The sequence below is a fragment of the Thunnus maccoyii genome, chromosome 16, assembly GCF_910596095.1.
Source record: "Thunnus maccoyii chromosome 16, fThuMac1.1, whole genome shotgun sequence".
Classification (NCBI taxonomy): domain Eukaryota; kingdom Metazoa; phylum Chordata; class Actinopteri; order Scombriformes; family Scombridae; genus Thunnus; species Thunnus maccoyii.
The window spans coordinates 10,484,587-10,505,403 of NC_056548.1; the positions used below are offsets into that span (position 1 = coordinate 10,484,587).

Below are 20,817 nucleotides of genomic sequence, written 5' to 3' on the forward strand. Positions count from 1 at the left end.
AAAAAATACAGTGATTTTCTGAGTGTCTGAACTCATGACTGGACAAGAATCTTGTTCACATAAAGAAACTCCACGCCACTTTGCTTAATACTGGTAACTCGCACAGTCTTCTTCAGCCTCTTAGGGCTTCCATAAACAAACACTTGGCTCTCATTGGTGCTTGTGTGAAAAAGGTGAGCTGATTGGGCCACTGGGTGTGTGCAGAAACAGAGAGAGGGGATTAAACCAACCAGGTGACTGCTACAGTGACTCTAAGGAGGGTTAAGAGATTAGAGGACACACTTCTCACAAACACATTTACCTACAAATACAAATTTGCAAAACACACCCTTTATTACAAGAGAATGAACAGCAACAACAAAAATATCATGTTTCCAGAAAACAGGAAACTTTAAACAGTGATGCAAATGGCAGAAGAGCTTTTAAAGAGCTTAAACAAGGAGCTTTTCAACAAACTCATAGGTGTAGGGAATGTTTTTGTGTTTTTACAAATTGTAAGTGCAAATATTTCTGACTTCTAAATGCTTGCCTTTCCTTTCCTTTCACTGTGTAAACTGAGGTATGTTTTACAGGTAGGGCCCCCAGCCCAGATACATCTGACAGAGCATTTTGTCATCTGTTGCTTCCTGTATGAGATAATGGACGTGTCCCTCTATAGACAAAGGCAGACCCAGCACTTTATTCCTGCTCTTTATCACTCCCTGCAGACGCTGCTCGATGTCACACACATGGGTTTTGGCCTAACAGAGAGGGATGGGGGTGGGGAGAGGAGTGGAGAGGAGACAAAGAAAAGACAATATAAAAAATACTAATGATGAAACTAATATTTATAGGAAATACTGGACAAGCACGCTGCTGTAAATTCACATAAACATACTTTCAGAGGCAAAATACAAACAATACATCAAAAATTCCCCAAAAATGTTTACACATATACATACCTTTTCATTAACTATCTCTCCTGTCTCATTGGCCTGAGCTTTGGAAAGTCCTTTAGCTTGTTTACTCCACTCCACCAGCGGGTCATGAAGGAAGGTCTTCAAAACACTAAGAGGGGAAAAATAAAAATAAAAAATTTAGAAACATTTCTAAAGAGACAAAAAACTTACATTTAATGTTCTAGTGAGCCTGGAGTTATCATCAAAAGTATAATTGTTTATTAAGAGTCAAGCATGTGTCAAGTATATTAGAAATACATTGATTTCTATATGGACTTTCATTTAAATTTAGTTAATTAATTTACTCTTTGCTTAGTAAATAGGTTTTGTGTCATTTGTGTGTAGTTATATGCATATGCTCAGATTATGAAAAAAAAGGGCTGTACAGGATTATTTGACAATCAAACAGTATGCATGTGTTTGTACCTCATCAGTGGCTCTCTCTGGTCCCTCATCAGTCTCAGTGTGACCTCACAGGCCTGCCTAAAGAGGCCCTCGGTGCCCATAGGTCCCATGGCATGGACCATGTTTTGGGTCAAACGGAAAGGAACCACCTCAGGCACATCAAACGTCTCCCCCTAGTGGAGAAGAAGGGAAGGAACATGAGCGAGATGAAGGGAAAAAGTGAGAAAAGACATACAAAACAAGAACGATAATATGGAAAAGAAGTGAATTTCATATTTTTCATGTTTTTTAATCAACAAGGTGTAATTTAAATTGTCAATTTATATTTTGAGACAAATACAAACCTTGTTGAAGAGGCAGTTGAAGTCAACGTGAACACATTCCCCCGTGAAGGAGTCAAAGAGGATATTTTCTCCGTGGCGATCGCCCAGCCCCAGGATGTAGCCCACCATGGACATCACAGCAGTGGACCGACAGTATGCAGAGCGACTACTGTACCTGTAAACATTTGGTATTAATCAACTTAAATGTAACGGACACACAAATACACAAAACATTTGATTACAGACATGGCTTGCTGAAACAGTGATTCTTGTGACTGTAGGAGAATTGTGCACGGGTCGTACCATGACGTGGGGTCAGCGAAGGTCCGGAGGAACCACTCGTAGAAGACAGGGGGGTGTCGAGCACACAGCATCTCGTGGTTTCGTAGTTTCTCCTCAAAAGGAGCTGTCTTAGGAAGAATAAGCTTCCTCAGCTCTTTACCAGATAGGTAGATACCTGGAACACACGCAAAATATGATACAATAAAATCATTTCATCACATTTATTTTGCTGTTTATAGGCTTTACATATATATATATGAATGTACCTCTCTCCTTATAGAGCTTGGTGAGAATGTGCCGTAGTCCGGTGGTGTTGTTGACCCATTCGATGATGCCGCACTCCTCATTGAGGGGGATCACAGCGTAGGTACGGATGTGTAGCTCCCTCCGTCTTGACTCAGCGTCTTTGCGTAGGCACTACACACGCACAAATACACACAGAGATAATGTACACATACTATACAAACTACTTTTGAAAAAGACAGTAGAAAGGTTTTATTCTTCCTTTACTTTCCTTTTTTCTTAAACTTAGTTGTTCATATAATCATAATATAAATGTATTCATTTACTGTAATGTATTATTCCTATTTGTATCTCTTCGCCTTCTTCCTTTTTGGGCTGTTCAGATGGTCACTGTCCAGATTGTGAACTTTCACTGTACTATGAGTTAATGACTATGGCTGTATGCATTGCTAAAAATTCTGTTGAGGCAGAAAAAAATGAATTATTATATAATGAGGCTGGTGAGGCTGAGAAGGACAGATTTTAACTCTCAATATACAAGCAATACCATCCAAAATAACTGATTAAAACAATTGTACAGGCATTCTTGGTACAACAATAACTTAGGGTACTTTATTTCAGTCACAAAAACACACACACACACCTTGTTAATGAGGCAGTTGAACTCCATGAGTCTGCAGTCTTTCCTCAGGTCATCTTTAGGTTTACACATCATAGTGTAACTCCGCCCATCTGACCCCTTCAGACTTATCTTCTTAGGCTTCTGTAAGGAGGCCAAGATCTCCACCTGCACAAACACGCTAGAGTTAAATGGTGTTGATCATCTCTACTCTAGATGATTTTTGTGATCAAAAGGTCAAATTTTCTAAAAGCTTGTTGTTGTATCATCACTTTCTACCTGAGTTGGTGAGAGAAAACCTGTATACGGTACAAATTATTCTCCTTTTTACCATCAGGCAAGGTAAAATACCAAAAAATATGTATGACAACACTCATCATTCACTCCCTATCTCTTACAATATCTTCAAAGCCATCCAGGTAGGCCCAGTGTCCGGGAAAAGCATCATGCTCTGTGTTTGCCCCGCCAGTAGAGGGCAGCGTAGGAATGAGGACCGACTGAAGGGGGATCAGGATCTGGCTGAAGGTTGGCTCCTCCACCATACGTTTTAGTTGCTTGAAGTGAACGCTCATACTGAGGGTGGTGCTGTTACCATCCACCTGGAAGACACATTCAAAAATATTACTTCTCCTATCCACTCCTGCAAGAACCCATTTAACTTAAGGTGATCAATGAACTTTTGATCTAACCTTATCCACCAATAAAATGCGTTTGCTATTTTATAGTGAGCTTATGAAGAGTGTGTACAGCTCTATCTTTATAGTTCCATACTCCATTGACACTGATTACAAAACAACATGCTTTTATGAAATGAATAGTACCTTAAAATAGAGTATGTGTTGCACAACAGGAAAATGAACACATGCTTTTTTACTTTTATGACAGACTTAGGCTCACTGCAATCATTTACACATTCTGACAAGTGTGAAGGAAGAACGGCTGCCTTCACACATTTTTATTTGAATTAAAATGTAAATTGAACTCAGTTATTTAAATTGCAAACTCTCTGTTTAAGTGTGTGTATATACCGGCTTGTTGCAGAGCTCCAGCAGCTTGTCAGTCAGCTTGTTTGCATCTCCGATGAATTTCTCCAGAGACTGTTTGAGGCTGATGGCTTTCTTAAGGATCTGATTACAGCGGTTCATACGCATAGGGTAGGATGACTGAAAAAAATGAAATAAACAGGAGTGCATGGAATGCATTTTACAAGAGCAGTTTAGTGGTGCGGTAATTGCAGGTGTTTAAACATCTGGCCTTTCAATAAATCACACAAAATATAGTATGTTGGTTGTGTAATGTTTTAAAAAGAAACTATAAAAAAGTCAAGAGAAAAAGAGTAAATGCATGCACATTCACACAAAAGTCAGTGTTCACACACAGATGCATGCATACACTTATATTTGTGTAGTAGATGTGAAAATATGTATGCATTCAAACAAACAGGCATTATTTAATCACAAATATAGGAGTGTGCGGCCATGTCTTGAAGAATTAAACTGTAAACATCCAGTACACAAAGCCCTCATTGTTATCAAGGGAAACAAACACACACATACACACACACACACACCTACCTTTGATACAGCAGTCATTAGCCACATGGCCTGTTGGGGGTACGCCAGGAAGACTTTGGCCACGATGGTCATGAGGACGGTGAAAACCTCGTCGCTGGAGTGACACACTCTGGAGATGAGCTGTGAGAAGGCGGTCAGGAACTGGTATGGCGCCAAGTTGGCACAGTGCTCACTCACTGCCGTGTTGATTTTACCCAACTCCTGTCGCATCTGTCTGTCTGTTCGCCCAGCTGCAGCGGAGGGATATGGAGATCGTAAGTGTTTACATGTGTTGGGTTTCTGTGTCTATTTTCAACAGTCCATACAAGGTAAAAGTTAATATGGGAAGTATATATGTATGGGACTACTGGTGAGTTGGCCTGTATGCATTCTTTTTACACTTACACAGACCATATTGGCCACCCACCTTTCTCACACTCACACACTTTAGCTCCAAAATCTAGCCAGAGAGACAGCATGCGAGGCATAGCCTGGTAGATGTACTGGTTTCCAAACTGCAAGGCTCTGAGAGGGAAAGAACTCAAATTAGATGGTCGATAAAGAAACTGGTGAGTCTCAGCTTAAGAAAAGATTCTTAATCCTAGATTTAAAAGCTAGGTATCAGCAGTAAACACTGCAGTAACTCTGTTCTTACTTTCCAAAGAACGTGACGATGTATCGGATGAGGTTCCCCTGTTTCTCCAGCTTGTTATCAGTCACCATAGGCATCACTTTGTCGTAGTACTTGGCTAGGTAGAAGTTTCCGTCCTCCCACTCAGGCAGAAGGTTGGTCACATCCTAAAACAAAAAACACACAACACATACTGTGAAAGCAGTGATGAGGAAAGCCACGTTTTTGTTGTCTCAACAAGTGCTACTCTGTACCACTCTCTGACTGACGTAATCAAATCCTTTTCTATAAAAATCAAACAAAAAAGTAAGGTTCACACATTTTTTTCCCTGCACAGTGGTTTAGTGTACCTTGTACGCCTTCATGATGGCGTTGGACTCAAAGTTGGCCGTCTCCTCCATGAAGCGTCCTACCAGCAGCATGGCCTTGCCTTTGGTCTGCAGACTGCGAGGGTCCATCAGGGGCTGATCATCGGGGAAGCACTGGGCCACTCCCTTCTGCAGGACGATCAGAGCCTGGTGTACATCGCCCTGGTGACAGACCGACATGTTTGTTTTAGTGTTGTATTGTGTATGTGTGTGCACATGTGTGAAATTCCTATTACAGAACAAGTGAATTGTGAGTAGGAAAGCACACATGTTTGAGACCAATATCTGATATTTTATGTATCTGGTACTTCAGACCAGAAGATCCAAACTGTGTTAAATATTTTAAGCCATATTACTGTAGATAATGCGGCTGACTAATGGCTTAGTCCTACAGATCCAAAATATAGCAGTGCAGGTTTGTGAAGAAATCCTGCTTGCTATATTGGCTGTATTTAAATGTTGATAGTGTTATACCTTGGACCAAAGCCACTTGGCCTTCTCAGTGACCAGCTCTGCCAGGTGTGTGTTCTCTGCGTTAAGAAGTGCGTTGAATGCTGTCTGGTGGTGTCCTGCCTTTCTGGCCACGCGAGCACTCTGCAGCCAGCACTCTCCTACCAGCTCCTTGCTCATAGGCCTGTAAAATAAACACAAGTAAACATGGATTTGTGATGTTGCCTAAGCATGGGTAACAGGTTCACGCGAATTTGACTAAGAAATAAATACTGAGGAGTTTAAGGTACAGCAACACAAATAAAATACTTTACGGTGTCACCATCACACAGCTGTGACAACTTGCGTCTGTGTGCCTGCAGATGTTTCTACATCCTTACTTGGATCCCAAGCTGAGCAGGGCACGACGGAGGGCCAGGACCGGCTCCTTGGCCCTAAAGGAATTCTGGGTCATCTCCAGTCGATCCGACCAGTGAGGAGGCAGCTGATTGAGGCTGGTTGTAGGGCCTTTCCTCCATTTCTGCAGCTCAGTAAAAGTATGCTCCAACTCGCTGAGCATGTGGAGCCTAAACACACAAACACACAGATTTTGGATTCATCAGTTATTGATACTGGTCATCAGAAATTAAAACAAAAGACAAATAAAACACAAAACAGCTGACAGACCTGACAATGTACTCGTATCCTCTCTGGTAGGTTCCACACTCGTAGCTGGCAGCAGACAGAGGGACAACCTGTTCCTTCCTAACCAGCTTCAGCTTCTCATAGAACGTCTCACCGTCCTGCTTATTAGCTGCCAGCAGCAACTGGCCTAGCCGCACACCCCAGGTACTGGACTGATGGTCTGGAGAGAAAATTGGTGCCAATAAATGGTCTGGTTAACTACTGATTACTAGTTTCCAGACAGGATAGCAAACATGAGTACATGCAGTGCAGGGTAATAAAGTGTCAGTCTTTTCAAGTGCAGACAGTATAAGGCGATCAATGGCTCAAGATGCTGCTGCATTTAAGGATCATCTGTGACAGTTTCATTACCTGAACTCAAGTAATCCTCCAGCAGGTCCCATTTGCCGAGCTTCCAGGCTGCCTCCACTCTGTAGGTGTTCAGCTCCGACTTCCACTGGTGCCTAAATGTGTACATACAGTACCAGTCAAAAGTTTGGACACACTTTCATTCAGGTGAATGGGAGGGCATGTCCAAACTTTTGACTGTTATTGTATGTAGTTCAGTTCAGGGGAACTGAACTGACTTACTGTATATCATAATTAATTTAAAGGCACAATAAGTGTCCAGAAATGTGTGTATTTCATGTGCTTTTTAACATTATCCAAGTATAAAATATAATGATGAAGAAGAAGAGGTCAGGGAATAAGATTAACACCACATTCAAAGTGAGTTTCTTTTTAATGAAAAAATCCTTAGTTATGATGAGATGCGTCTAAATTCATTATGTATGCAAGCATAAGCGTGTGTCTCACTTGTTGGCCAGTACTCCATTAACTTGAGTGATGACCGTGGACAGCTGTCCAAGGCCGAGCATAGAAGTCATCACTCCATGATAGTGACCGATCTATACAGAAAGGGACAATGAAAATTATGAAAAAGGGAAAAAAATATATGAAGATGCAACTGAAAAAATTGCCTCCTGAACAAAACAGCACTGTTATCTTTCATCTTGACAGAGGTAATAACATACAACATAGGTGGGTAAACAGAAAAAGTTACATCTCATGTGGCCCCTTCTCTCCTTTCATTTACTTCATGAATTTCTTACGCAGTATTTTCACCGTCACTGCAGTGCTTTCAACTCTACACTATTGCTCTGATACTTCTGAGCAAATTTTAAATGTTTTCATACATTTTAAAGTGCATCTTGGAGGATCATGAGATCAATTCAAGTTAAGTGTATTCATCATGCAGCTTTTTATCATAATCATGTCTCTGCAACTTAAAGCTGGAGTGCAGGATTTTTGTCTCCCCCTTCTGGCAGTGAAAGTAATTACAAAAACACAGTTGACACATGCTTATGTCATAGGAAGTAACAAAAAAATAGTGATGCCAAATAAGTCTTTACAGTCTTCTCTATTGTAGCTCCTGGTGTGTGTGCGTACCTGGTCTGACTCCAGCTGTATGGCCCGGTCGTAGCAGGCGGTTGCGTCTCTGAGCAGGCCGATGCTCTCGTGCTCTAAAATCTGTTCCCGTAGCGACGGCTCCTCCCTCCTCAGGGCATTGACCCCCCTCACACCATCAGGCTCATGCATCGCAGCGTACAGCGTCTGCAACAGCAAATCATTAAACAAACTTTACTTCCCGTCATCTACAACTTTGCCAAATTGAACACTTGCACTGTAGGACTTTATGAAGTAATCAAAATAACTTTTATGATACACACAATGTCCAACGCAAATTTGTTATTTAATAACCACACACAGTGTCACTGCACATACAATCAAATGTGCAACAAACCAAACATTGAAATGTATTTAACCATTTTAAAAATTATTTTTGCCATCACATGACAACAAAACACTAATTACTATGAGTCCAAAAGGCATTAGAAAATGTTGTTAACATGCTTGGAAGTAAATGACTGTTAACTTGCTGTCTGACCTGCAGCAAGGTGAGGTGGTCCTGGATGTCTTCTTTGTTTTCTAAGATGTATGCTTCAAAGTGCATGAGGGCACGAGTATACGCTTTGGAGCGCAGAGATGCCTTGGCCAGAACGTCCTGTGGAATACCCTTCAGGAAGGCCACCACACGCTGATACTCCCCACTCTCTGCAACAACACATCCATTTTTTTTAATTCAAACATTATTTAATAATTCGGGGTAGTTGACATCAAAGATTCATGCATTTACATACTGTTCATTTAAAATGATTTAAAACTTTTAGCCAGTTGATGAAGATTTTACATATCCAAAACAGTCTGGTAGATCTATAAAAGACTCAGACCTCATGGATTGATACTCAAGATTTGTAACAAAACAAAACAGTATTTCAGACTCAAATATGAGTTGAAATTCACATTAAGTTGCAGCTGATTTTTCCAAATATAAATCTATGTTTTTTTTGGACAAATGTGGTCAACTGTTCTGTAAATTATTGTCCATTACACTGAGTGATTTGTTTCAGCACAGCAGTGAAAGACAAGATTCAAGAGATGAATGTAGCATTCATGTGATGTCGGAATAATTGGAAAAATGAGTTCCCGACTAGGAAAATTCACGTAAACACCCCCTCAAGTCAGAATGACAACTTGGAGAGTCGGCAAAAATTTTGGTACACGACTTTCCGAAAGTTGACATCATATTTGTAGAAACATGGCGGATGAAAGTAAATGTTTGTATGATGGCAAGAAACGTTCTACCTCATAACAAGTCAAGTAAAGCAATATTTTAGTGGTTTTAGGGAATGTACTGGTGCAGCAACAAGTCTCGGACAAAATACAACACATCTTTGCAGCATCCATGTTGTTTCCACAGTATGACTTAAAAGTTCCTGAATACACCGAAGTCGGAAGAACGGAAATGGGACCATCCAGGGAGCATGTGAATGCAGCATGAGTGCACTGGCTGAATGTGACACTTACCGTTGTTTTTGGGTTTGGAGTACAGGATGTGTCGGCTCCACTGTGTGAGGTGAGACAACATGCTGAACACAGTCTGAGTGCTGAGCTGTGACAGACTGGAGGCCGCCTCCTGGACTCGCCCTGCTCCTCGTCCATCACGCTCCGTCAGCACAGCCAGTATCTCCTCTGTTACCTGGAGGAAGGTATGTTATTATTTTAACTTCCTGTCCTTGACTTCATGTATACGTAGGGGCGTTTATGTATCCGTACCTCCTGTTGCTCTGCAGGTGTGCAGCCCAGCAGCATGTAGAGCAGAATATGAGGCAGCAGGTAGATTGTCACCTTGTAGTCGTGTTTGATGATGAAACTACAGCAGGTGAACACCTTGCTGGCCAGCTCATGTCTCACCTGAAACACATAAAAGCCATGAGCCTTGATGCAAAGGACAAGTTGATTCACTCATAGAGAAATTTCTAGCTTCATGTGAAATTGATATTAAAAAAAAATGCTTTCCTTTAATGTAATTTGTTTTTCCCTTAATCTTCATTGTAATGATATCTTGAATTACACATGTTTGACAAATAAAAATGTCCACTGTGAAAAAAAAGTCTATAAAAAAAAAAGTACAAGGTGAGTTCGGCTAACCTTGCTTATGAGGTATCCGGCCCATGTGGCTGACCAATCAGAGAACTTGCTGCCTCTGTTGCTTAGGTACACCGGCTTCTTCAGTTTAGACCAGTTCACCTCCTTCTGACTGCTTTTATACCTGCAGATAGAGAAGGAGGTGATTGGGAGGAGAGGGAGAAATGATGAATGGATTGTAAATAGAGGAGGATACAGAGTTAAAGAGGGCGGGAAGAAAGGATGAAAAACATTCACTTGCTGGATTTGGCCTCTGGAATTCTGTGTATGAATACCTGCTGTTGAGGTGAGGTTCCAGTATTTCTTGTATCTGCTCTGGGAGTCTCCTCCACAGACGGCGACCTGATGAGTCGGTTCGACCCTCACGACACTCGAGAATGGAGAGCAGCTCCTAGAGCGCACATAAATGCACATAATACAGACAAAAGTGGAAAAAGAGGAAAGCTCACATACTAATTAAAACAGCCGCATTTGTAAAGTGTGTACATATTCACATGTGTGTTTACCTGAATTGCGTAAGCAGCTGAGTCCTGTGCTCTCACATCATCAGCGTAAGCCAGAAATGTTCTGGTCAGTTCAATCAGCAGGTCATAGGCGAAGTTAGGGTCATCGACCCCACTCTGTCCCACAGAAAGATAAACAAGTGTTCTAATGTCCCTGCATGTCCAGTATCAAACAAACCTATTTATGTTTCTGCATATAAACTTAAGACAGGTTGAACAGAGAGGTCTGCTAAAGATATACAACTTTGGTGACTTTTTGAGCATGTTTAGGGGGTCAAATTTAGGTGTGATGTCCTGTAATAATAAAGATATAAAGAAAGAAAGAAAGAAACAAACAAACACACGAAAAACAATAGGGTCCTCGCCCTTAGGCAGAGGACTACTGTTTTACACAAATAAATGCTTAAAAATGTGAATGTATCACTTGATTGTATACACCATCCTGTGTTTATATTATATTGTTATTATAGCTAAATTCTGTCTGTATATTTTATAATGCAAAGCTTCGGCCTGTCCTAGCTTACCACAAAAGTGTTGCGGTCGCCATGGGTGTGTGTGTGCGACAGGTCCAGACGTCCAGGATCCACGGCCCCCAGCTCCCCCAGACACTCCCCACACAGGAGCCTGGCCTCTGGGGACGAGTCCTGGCAGCCCTTCAGCAGCACCGACACTAAGTTGGAGATGACCGGCTCCACTGCCTCACTTGCGCAAACCTGCCGCAGCAGCCACTCCTGCCGTCCGAAAACAGGTAGACCGCCAAAGACAATAGTAGAAGGAGAAGTAGTTAGTGTTATTGAAGTAAACAGTGAGTAAGATGTATTAGATTATTATATTAACACTGTAAAATCACCCAAAGTATATAATCAACTATTTTATTTTATTGGGTATATTATTGATTCCCATAAGTTAACTGTAACTTGCAAACAGGGGACTTGAACCCTGAGCTGTTACCTCATCTTACGGTGTGTGTGTGTGTGTGTATGTGTACCTGTTTACTGTGCATCATGTCCCTGAGGCTGGTCAGTGCATGAATCCTGACGTCAACATTCTCATGTTGAACGGCCCTCATAGAGAGCTGCAGTGCTGCGGCCCGGTCACTGCTGCTGGCTGTCAGCTGGGAGGAGAGGGGGGAAAAAAAACAAACAACTTTGCCATTTGATGTACATCTCCATCTTTAATACCATCACTGTCAACAAATAACCTTTGTCACCATATGCATTTTACTTTTTTCCATCCATAACAGACCTTCTTGTAGTTCTGCAGAACAGTGTGGATGTCTTTCAGCTCAGGGTGATCTGGCAGGAAGTAAATCTCATGGAGGTAGTCGTTGACTTCTTCCCTGTGGGCAATCATGTGAAAATGAGTGCTTATTTTATATCAATCCTACTAGAACATTATCATTTGCATGTGTTGTAATGTAAAAATACAGTTTTGTTGTGCACTCGTCAAGTTTTGATGTTTAAAGGGTAAGGCTGACGATTTTTAAAATTTTTCTTGTCAACAAATCTCATCTGAATGTAAGTAAGATGAATTCACTGTTGGTTTGGTTCTGCACATGAGATTTGTTGACAATAAGCCTTGTACTTTAAACTTTCTGTGAGGGTCCTGTTTGGTGATTTTTTAATTTGTCTGTGTGTGTGTGTTACCTGTTGTCGAGTATCAGGAAGCGAATAATAGCAGCAGTTTCTTTGGGCTGCAGGGGGATCAGCGGGAGGAGTGCAACAATCACATGACTCAGTAGAGGGCCCAGGTGTGCAGGCTCCACGCTCCTCACAAAACAATCCCATGTCCTGTCCACACAGGAAGCAGGAATTATTACACAGACTGCATGTAGTCAAATTGCAATATACCACTGATATGCAAATTCCATGTGACCTTAAAGTGTTTGTATGTGTGTGTGTGTGTGATTTCACTGACTGGCAGCAGAGCAGAGGGAAGTCCTCTCGGTATCGGAGGCTAGTGCGGAGTGTTGTCATCATCTTCACCCTGACAGAGCTGATGTGTTTGGAGCCCATCAGTTTCATTAGAGCCATCACACTGGTCAAAGCCTGCACAGAAAAGAGAAATCTCCTTTTCAAACTATACAAACTAGGCAGAATTGTTGTTATGTAAAAAATATTTGTATAATTCTCACTGTCAACTAAAAAATTATTGATTGCAATTAGTGCCATGTAAACTTTCAGATTAATTCAATACATTTTAAAATAAGGAGGGATTAAATTGGTTCTCTTAGTACTGGATCACTCACCAACTTCTTGCGGTCTTTCTCTCCTGCGCTGGAGCTGAGCAGCTGCATGTTGAAGAAGGCAAGAATCCCCAGAAGCTTTGGCTGCAGGTAGTCCGCCTGCCGCACAATGAATGATTGAGGACAAGTCAGAATAAAGCAGGTTTATGTTTAAAAGAAAGAACTGTTGATTTGTTCTTCTTTTATATAATAAAAGATTATTTTCTCGACTGATCATTTTGTTAATAAAATGTCCAACAGTCCAAAACCCAAAGACATTCAATTTATTATCATATATGACAAAGAAAAACATAAAATCCTCACATTATGAGGTTTTCAACAATCAGTATCTGGAATTTTTGGTTGAAAAATAACTAAAACGACTAAAAATAGTTTTTCTGTCAATTGACTAATCGAATAATTGTTGCAGCTCTAAAAATGTTCAAAATAATGACAGCAATATGAAAAAGTGACTCTGATATGTACCATGTGGTCTGGGGTGGTGATGTCTCTTGGACCCTGGTAAGGGTCATCACTGGACGCAAAGGAGGCCAGGATTGCAAGGCCATTGAATACCTACGAAGCCATGTGAAACACACATGTGAACCACATACAGTAAGTGAACCCATCACAGATTTGTAGGCGCAACAAGAATACATACTGAAAAAGACTTGATTTGTAGGGGAACAAGTGTTTAAACAATATATATATATATATATATATATATATATATATATATACATATATACATATATATATACACATAAAAAACAGTATAGACCTGTTGGTAGTGCTCTCCCAGGCGCAGCAGCAGCTCGTTGTGAAGACCCTGGAAGTCTAATCGTAGCAGAGAGCCCAGTTCAATCTCTGTCTCGCTCTGGGACATGGTAAAAGGTTTAGATAGATTAAAAAATATATATCAGTGTGGTAATCTTATTATTTATTATGGAGGACAACAATCTCAGGACAATTGCTTTATTTATCAGCCTCATCTCACAGCTGGGACTTTTCAGCCAACTGCATGACACCAATATTAATTTCTGTCAAAGGTTTCTTTTACCCCAGTGGTTGGACTCCAGTGCATTAAATCATACAGGATATTTGCTTCTTAGGCTTAATTTGGGAGACGTGTGTCATTGAAATTCTGTTGACAACGCCAATGATATCTAACTTTATATCTAATAGCTTCTCACTATGTTATCTTTGCTGTAGTTTGAACATACAGACAGTTGTGGATTGCAATTTTAGATTAGAGGCAAGGAAATATGAATACCTGTAGGTAGTGGAAGGCCTTCTCCAGCTCCTCCTTGGTGCAGGAACAGACCAGATGGCTGAAGATGTACTTGAAGTTGTTGATCAGGATCTCTCGCCTGTTTGCCTTCAGCTCATTGGCCAGGGTACGGATGAGGGCGGAGCCTGTAGAGCTAGCCTTGGCTGCCAGGTAGGGCAGGAGCACCTGGAGGGTCCGCTGAATATACAAGTATCCATTAAATCTTCAATACCCAAACATACCTGAATATACATATTACAGTCTCAATGTGCTTTCACATCTAACATACTGTAAACTGTATACCTATGTGCTGTGTATTATTGTGCCTGTTGTATATGTGCATATGTAGTAGGATATGTGTGCATACAGTGAGGAAGCGGTGAAGGTCTGGAAAGTCAAAAGCGTGTGCGATCTGAGCCAGGATGTCCAGGGCCAGCTCTCTCTGATTGGCTGATTCGCTTCCTTGATCTGGTGTGCTCCGCAGGGCCGATGCATGACGCGAGTGCAGCGACTCCACCAGGAACTAAACTCATACAGGAGAAAGAGCTGATTAAATAATGCGTTTCAATAAAGAGAACTGAAGATACATTGACAAAAAGACACTGTTACATTGTGCACACTATGCTGGGGACATTTGGTGAATATGTTGCATTATATGCATGTAATGTGCACATTTTTGTTTGAATCTGACATTTTTCTCACATCACCATCTCTAAAAATACACACAATTATACAAAAATATCATGCCTGAACTATATTCATAATAAATAATCAAACACACCCTAACCCTATCAAATATGGGAAAAGTCAGTGTTTTCATTCATCATTTTACACCAGTTTAGAAATATAAAGTGTGTGTTTTCTATTGTCCACATGTAGTTAATTATGTTGTCCACATGCAGATAATCATAAACTGGCATCGCCCCCAAAATTAATCAGACTTGCATGTGCAAATCATCTAAAACAATAGGCATAGAGCTGTCAGCTTTTGAATGAAAAACCAATTTCACACCTGGCAAATAGGGTTCTTGTACTGACTGAAGAGGGTTTGCAGTTTAAGGCCTTTGGCTTTGGCCAAGGCTCTGATCTGAGTGTAAGCAGCGACAGACACTGGGGATGACTTGGACAGCAGACAGTGGAGCAGCCGCAGCAGGGAGAATGACACCAAACTACCCTGGGAGGCTCTGACAGAAGAGCAGAGACGGATGGGAAAAGAATGTGTGAATGCACAAATTAAACCAGAACAGTCTTTTACAAAGCATTTTACAAAACTGTGGTGTGTGTTTGTACACGGAAAAAAGGGGCATCTATACCTGCCGATCTCTCCAGTGGTGAGGATGAGAGTGTTACGCAGGTTATCATCTCTGTTGTGTTTAGCGTTGTTGAATGCCTCTTTAAGACGTGAAACCAGGAGCTGCGATGGCAAGAAGGAGCACAAACATCATCAAGAAGCTCAAAACAGCTGTAGAAGGTATCATTATATAAATCTGACTTTTATATGTATATATTATTGCAAAACATTTGTCTTACAATAATATACTGTATGTATAATAAAACATATATGTACAATAAAAGAGTATAAAGCACAGACTTCCGTGTCTTAGTGCTAGAAATGCTCACCTCACTCAGAGAGCCCTGCTCGGAGTTTGGGGAGGGATCTGTTAGCAGAAAACGCACTGATCGGCTGAAGCACGTTCTAACCGCTGGATCTGAGTCCTCCATCAGATCAATCAGAGCACAGAGAACAGCCCGGGAGTCGCTGTCTCCACCAAACAGATTCACATGTTGGCAGAGGTGAGGGAGGGCTTCTAGGAAAGCTAGGATAGTGAAATAAATATGCAAATAAGTTCAATGCTTTCTTAAAAAACCTAGATGAAATAACGCTGAATTTGAAAATAACCCATAGTAGTTGACCTATCCTGAATAGAGCAACGGATTAATAGCCTTAGCCACATAGTGTCGTAATACATAGAGGGTCACATAAAATAACTAAATACCTTGTTTAACAGTACTTGGAGCTTGTTGTGTGAGCAGAGGAAGGAAGGGTTTGACAACAGACGCCCTGAGGGACGGCACTGCGTTCCCAGTATGTTCTGTTGCAAGGCTGACGCGGCGGCAGAGGATCTCAGGTGGATGAGTAGCCTCTATGTGGGTGTCACTGAGCTTGGAGAGCTCTGATTGGATACAGCTCAGCTGACCAACGATCCTGGCGAGCTCCTTCTTCACCTGCTCCGAACTGTCCTCCAGCGTGGGACTGCAAATGTCCAATGTACCCCGTGAATATAATAATACATGCTTATTTTTTAAAATAAGCACAATAAAATCAAAAGAGATAAATGAAACAAAGAATGAAGCAAAGTAAGAGGCAACACTGTCATGTTTGTGGAAGTGTGTCACTGTAATTATACATATATATGTACGTACAGCAGAGTAGTGCTGATGAGGTTATGGTGTGTATTTCCCAGGTGGTGAAGAAGAAGAGGGAAGGCCCTGACTGCCGCCGCTCTCACAATCTCATCTTCACTCTTCAGCGCCTTGGAAAACAAACACACACGCCACGTCTCACACACACCACGACGAAGGAGGGCCAGCAGCCACACACAGTCCGCCTGGACATCAGGTGCTGGAAAGAAACACACGTTTGACATCAATCCCAGAACATCATCTGAAGGTTCTTGGTGTTATGTTTGGACAGCTTTTTAACAAAACTGCGACATCAAAGATTCAAATGTTTTTGAGTTGTCATGCGACAGGAATACTCACAGAAACAGAAGCTGACTCTCTGAGCCAAGGCAGGCACCCATGAGGGGATTCCTGAACCCTTATAGGCTGAGGCAGACTTCTCACACACCCAGGGAAGAGATAACAGAGCACACACACGCCGCTGGAGCCCGTCCTCGCTCTGACTGCTCACTAAATACAAACATACAGACAGTGAAGTAAATAACAAACATATGAAAACCATCTGGGCTACATGTGTAATGAGTATTTTGTGAGTGTTCGTATATTTACTTGACAGGTAGAGGATGGAGTCAAGGACCCTGACGGCGGTCTGGACAGCAGACTGATAGTAGCTCTGGTTTGAGACTGGATCAGCACCTCCTTCTAATACTGACTGACAGCTCTTCAAGGCCCTGCCCAGAGTCTCAGTCGACACCCAGAGGAGAGGAGACAGACTGACAGATTTAAAGAGAGAGAAAGAGAAAAAGAAAAAATATCTATTATTACAGTCTGTTGATAAAGAATAAAACACATGGGTCAGTTGGTATTTCTGTGTGCAAGACAGACATAAACTGTGAAAGAGTGACAGCGTGTGTGTATGTTTGTGTATTACCTGGTGGGAGAAGAGCAGAGGGCTGCCAGATGGAGGATGAGTGCCAGACCCTCCAGAGCAGAGAGAGTCTGTGTGATCTCAGGTTCATCAGCGTCAGAGTTCAAAAAGGTGAGCAGCTCCTCTAGTCGACTGTTCACCACAGCCCAAACCTCACTGCGAACACGCATGTCCACCTCACTTAGGAAACAAAGAGATGCACAAGATTTGTACATCAATAAATCATTCTCCACTTTAAAGACCACAAGATGCCACAATTTGAGTGAGTGAATGAATTCTGCACTGCTTGAAAAACTTGGTTGTTACAACTCTTTTTTTCCCCCAACAGACTGAGTTGTGAATGTTCATGAACTCACGCTGACGATGTTTTTGTCATCTTGCTGACTGAATTGGTGGCGGATTTGCGGGATTTCTTGGCAACCGTCTCTCCGTCTCCTAACTCCTGCATCACAATAGCAGTTTCAGCCTTAAGAGCGGCTTGGAGAAACCCCTCCGCGCACTGCAAAACAAAAAAAAGCACCACAGATATGTTAAAAAGGGAGAGAGATTTAAAAAATAAAAAGTGTGTCAGTGGTGGACAGACAAAGTCACAGTTACAGAAAAAAAAGTACTTCAGCTTGATTTTCTGTTCCAACGGTGCATGCCAGCATCCGGCAGACTTCTGTAACTCGCTGCCTCCTTAACAACGCGGCACTCTCGTAACCCGGGGCAACGGACAGCAGGAAGTTGAACAGCAGACACAGTGATTCAGTAACTTCTGCCCCCAACTTGACACCCGCCCCTCCGAGAGAACAAACACACTCGAACAACTGCGAGAGACAGATGGGCTCGAAGTGTGTGTGAGAGACACCGGATGAGTGAAACACACAGTGAGTCAAGTTTAGCAGCTCTCCTTCATAGGGCTGTTGCTTATCCAAGTTTGAGTTTGATGTGCATGTGTAAGAGTGTGTTTCTAGCAAGTGAAAGTAGGCCGTGAAGAACACGTGGCCCTGACTCTCGGGAAACCCTCCCAGCTCCACCAGTTCCCTCAACATCACCAAGGAGATCTTCCTCAGCCTGACGTTGCCATTGGCCAGGATGGAGCAAGCTGTCTCCCAGGCCACACTCAGGTCACGACGGGAGACAACTCCCCTCAGGGCATCGGTAATGACACCAATCGTCACGGCGCTCAGCGACTCCAAGGCAGCCGGTGAGGAGAGTACGAGAGGAGACGGGGTGAGGTAAGAGGAGGCACACGCGGGGGAGATACCGAAGCGCTCGAGTGTTACAGGCCATCGGCTCTGCCTGTGGTGTCCCTGTCCTGCCAGTGTGGAAATATGATTGTACAGGATGTTGCTCAGGTCCTGGGCCAAAAGAATAAGCTCCTGTGTGAGGCAGCTGAAGATGAATGGCGCCCTGACCCTCAGAGTGTGCAGTAAAGTGCACAGCACAGCAGAAACCCGCTTGTGGATGACGTCACAGTCTGGAGCTGCCGCCACACGCAGCAAACGCACTGCCACCCACTTACTGAAGTCTGAATCGAGGGAGAGATGAGGAGAGACCAGAGGTAAAAGGAAAGAGAGAAGCACAAATTATCAAAATTATCTTATTGATTTTATACATTTCAAATCTCATGAATCTTTATCTTAATATTGCAGCTTTTTCAAAAGCATCTCCTACCAGTACAGCTCTGTGTGGCGTCTGGATACTCAGCAGGCTGGCAGGCAGGGTTGGCGAACATAAGAGACGATGATTTGATTATATGCTGCACAAAGTCCAGCAGCATCACACAGGCTGGCTCTGAACTGGACTTCTTATTCAGGCCCAGAGCAACTGGAGGAGCACAGACAATAAATTAGATTTACCCAGCGGTTTGGGTGTCTGGAACATCGGTCATTCAAAAGCTAAAGGTGAAGGTTAACAAGCTAATGAACAGGGTAAGGAAGAAAACTAAACCAATTGAGAAGCCAAAAATAAATTCACAAGTCAAATAGGTTGGGAAGCACTGGATTAACCTTTACAACAATACAGAGCCTTTGACAGGTCAATCAATACAAACACACAATGTGCAGACAAGCTTTTTTTTTCCTCAAAGCACTTTTTTAAACTACAGTCATAAGATTGTGGCGACCTAAAACAGAGGTAGTTGATCTATCTGTTGAAGTTGGTCTGAGGTAGTAATATACTGTACAACCAAATGTAGAATACAGTATGAGGAGCCTGACTGCCTATTCTTTTATGTTTAATTGTCAAATATGAAAGTGTAAGTTAAACTTGAGGGAGATCCCAGGCCAAAATAACAAACCAACCAGCAACAAATAAATGACAAATAAAACCAACAATACTGAATCAACAACCCAACAAATTAAAGTTAAAATACTAAATCTAAGTCCAAAACTTCCCAAAAAATAGGAGAAGTAGAGGGAAGCAACTTGTCAGCTCTCTTATACAGAGCTTCTAGGCAAGAGGTTAAGGTAGGAATAAAGATACAAAACAACAACTTAAATATAATCAGCAAATAAATATATTGGACAGCATAACCACCACTACCTTTCTGACATTTTATCCCCTTAAGTATTGACTCAAATAGTTCACAATACAAAGATTTGGTTGGAAAAAAACCAGTAACTTAGCTATTAGTGAACCACCTTTTTTCTTATATAATTGTAAGACATTTAACAGCAGAACATAGATTAATCGAATATGACCAAAACTGAGCACTACAGCTTTTACTGCTTTACCAGACTGGCATGTTCTCTCATTGTGTCCACCTCCTGTGTGTTAACTTCATATTTTAAGTTACTGACGGACTCACCGACATCCACATCAGTCAGTATCCTGTCAATGAACTGACAGAGGATCTGTCGAGGTTTCTGCACCGCCTGGTTGTATTCACCTGCACTGGCACTGCAAATACCAACATAATGAAACATTATTTGTAAAAATGTTAACTACTTGGTGTAAACGGAAAGCGCAGTTTAAATCACTTTTATTTATGAGTCTGACATCATGTTAGCAGCTTAGCTTAGCTCGGTTAGTCACCTTGCTAGCTCCTGAAGAGCCGGTATCATCGCAGACATCTCCAGCCCTTCCATTTTTATAACAACAAATGTCGTGTCGCTTTATGAATAACTTGTTCAAAACACCATATCAAGGAAGATTTAACCAGCACACTTCTAGCCTGGGCACCAGCTGCCTGGCGATGTCAGGCTAGGAAACTTCTACATCTCCTGTCAAAACTTTCGCTCCAAAATTACGTTTTTTGTTTTCATACGGCATCCACCGAGGGACATTAAACTGAAACAAACTCGAACTGCAAACCGCTCCCCCTGGCGAAATGTTTGTAAATGGCACACACTAAAAGTCTGTTGTTGGTTTTTTTTGTCAAAGCAAGAATTATTTTTGCATAACCCAGTTTTCATAAACAATATCTGAGTGGGCTCTGCAGGCTGTTTGACGTCCAACCAACAAGAGAAAGCTTGTCTG

The 20,817-nt window shown here is 41.9% G+C and overlaps 1 protein-coding gene across 1 annotated transcript; it reads right to left on the minus strand.

Moving 5' to 3' along the window:
- Positions 1-311: 311 nt before the first annotated feature.
- Positions 312-20,570, minus strand: atr (ATR serine/threonine kinase). Its single transcript, XM_042389212.1, has 48 exons — positions 20,374-20,570; positions 20,147-20,238; positions 19,012-19,164; positions 17,964-18,865; positions 17,709-17,851; positions 17,356-17,532; positions 17,034-17,197; positions 16,785-16,934; positions 16,446-16,644; positions 16,019-16,275; positions 15,642-15,838; positions 15,335-15,435; positions 15,034-15,205; positions 14,389-14,544; positions 14,025-14,219; positions 13,533-13,628; positions 13,238-13,327; positions 12,776-12,871; positions 12,445-12,575; positions 12,174-12,317; positions 11,773-11,866; positions 11,516-11,641; positions 11,052-11,258; positions 10,531-10,644; positions 10,300-10,415; positions 10,028-10,148; positions 9,653-9,790; positions 9,404-9,575; positions 8,424-8,590; positions 7,925-8,089; positions 7,292-7,383; positions 6,848-6,939; positions 6,479-6,656; positions 6,193-6,378; positions 5,837-5,996; positions 5,345-5,524; positions 5,019-5,161; positions 4,791-4,888; positions 4,385-4,614; positions 3,839-3,973; positions 3,209-3,409; positions 2,835-2,978; positions 2,215-2,365; positions 1,970-2,123; positions 1,688-1,841; positions 1,365-1,516; positions 942-1,047; positions 312-740 (listed from the first exon to the last, which is right to left on the minus strand). The coding sequence occupies exons 1-48, from the start codon at positions 20,424-20,426 to the stop codon at positions 567-569; spliced, it is 7,818 nt and encodes a 2,605-aa protein (XP_042245146.1). The 5' UTR covers positions 20,427-20,570; the 3' UTR covers positions 312-566.
- Positions 20,571-20,817: the final 247 nt, after the last annotated feature.

What these genes read in the sequence shown, in the direction of transcription:
- atr (XM_042389212.1), bottom strand. Translation starts at nt 20,426, where the DNA reads ATGGAAGGGCTGGAGATGTCTGCGATGATACCGGCTCTTCAGGAGCTA. An exon ending in CCAAGTGGCTTTGGTCCAAG is followed by an intron (nt 5,525 to 5,836) that starts GTATAACACTAT and finishes GTCTGTCACCAG; the next exon opens with GGCGATGTACACCAGGCTCT. An exon ending in TGGATGGCTTTGAAGATATT is followed by an intron (nt 2,979 to 3,208) that starts GTAAGAGATAGG and finishes GTGTTTGTGCAG; the next exon opens with GTGGAGATCTTGGCCTCCTT.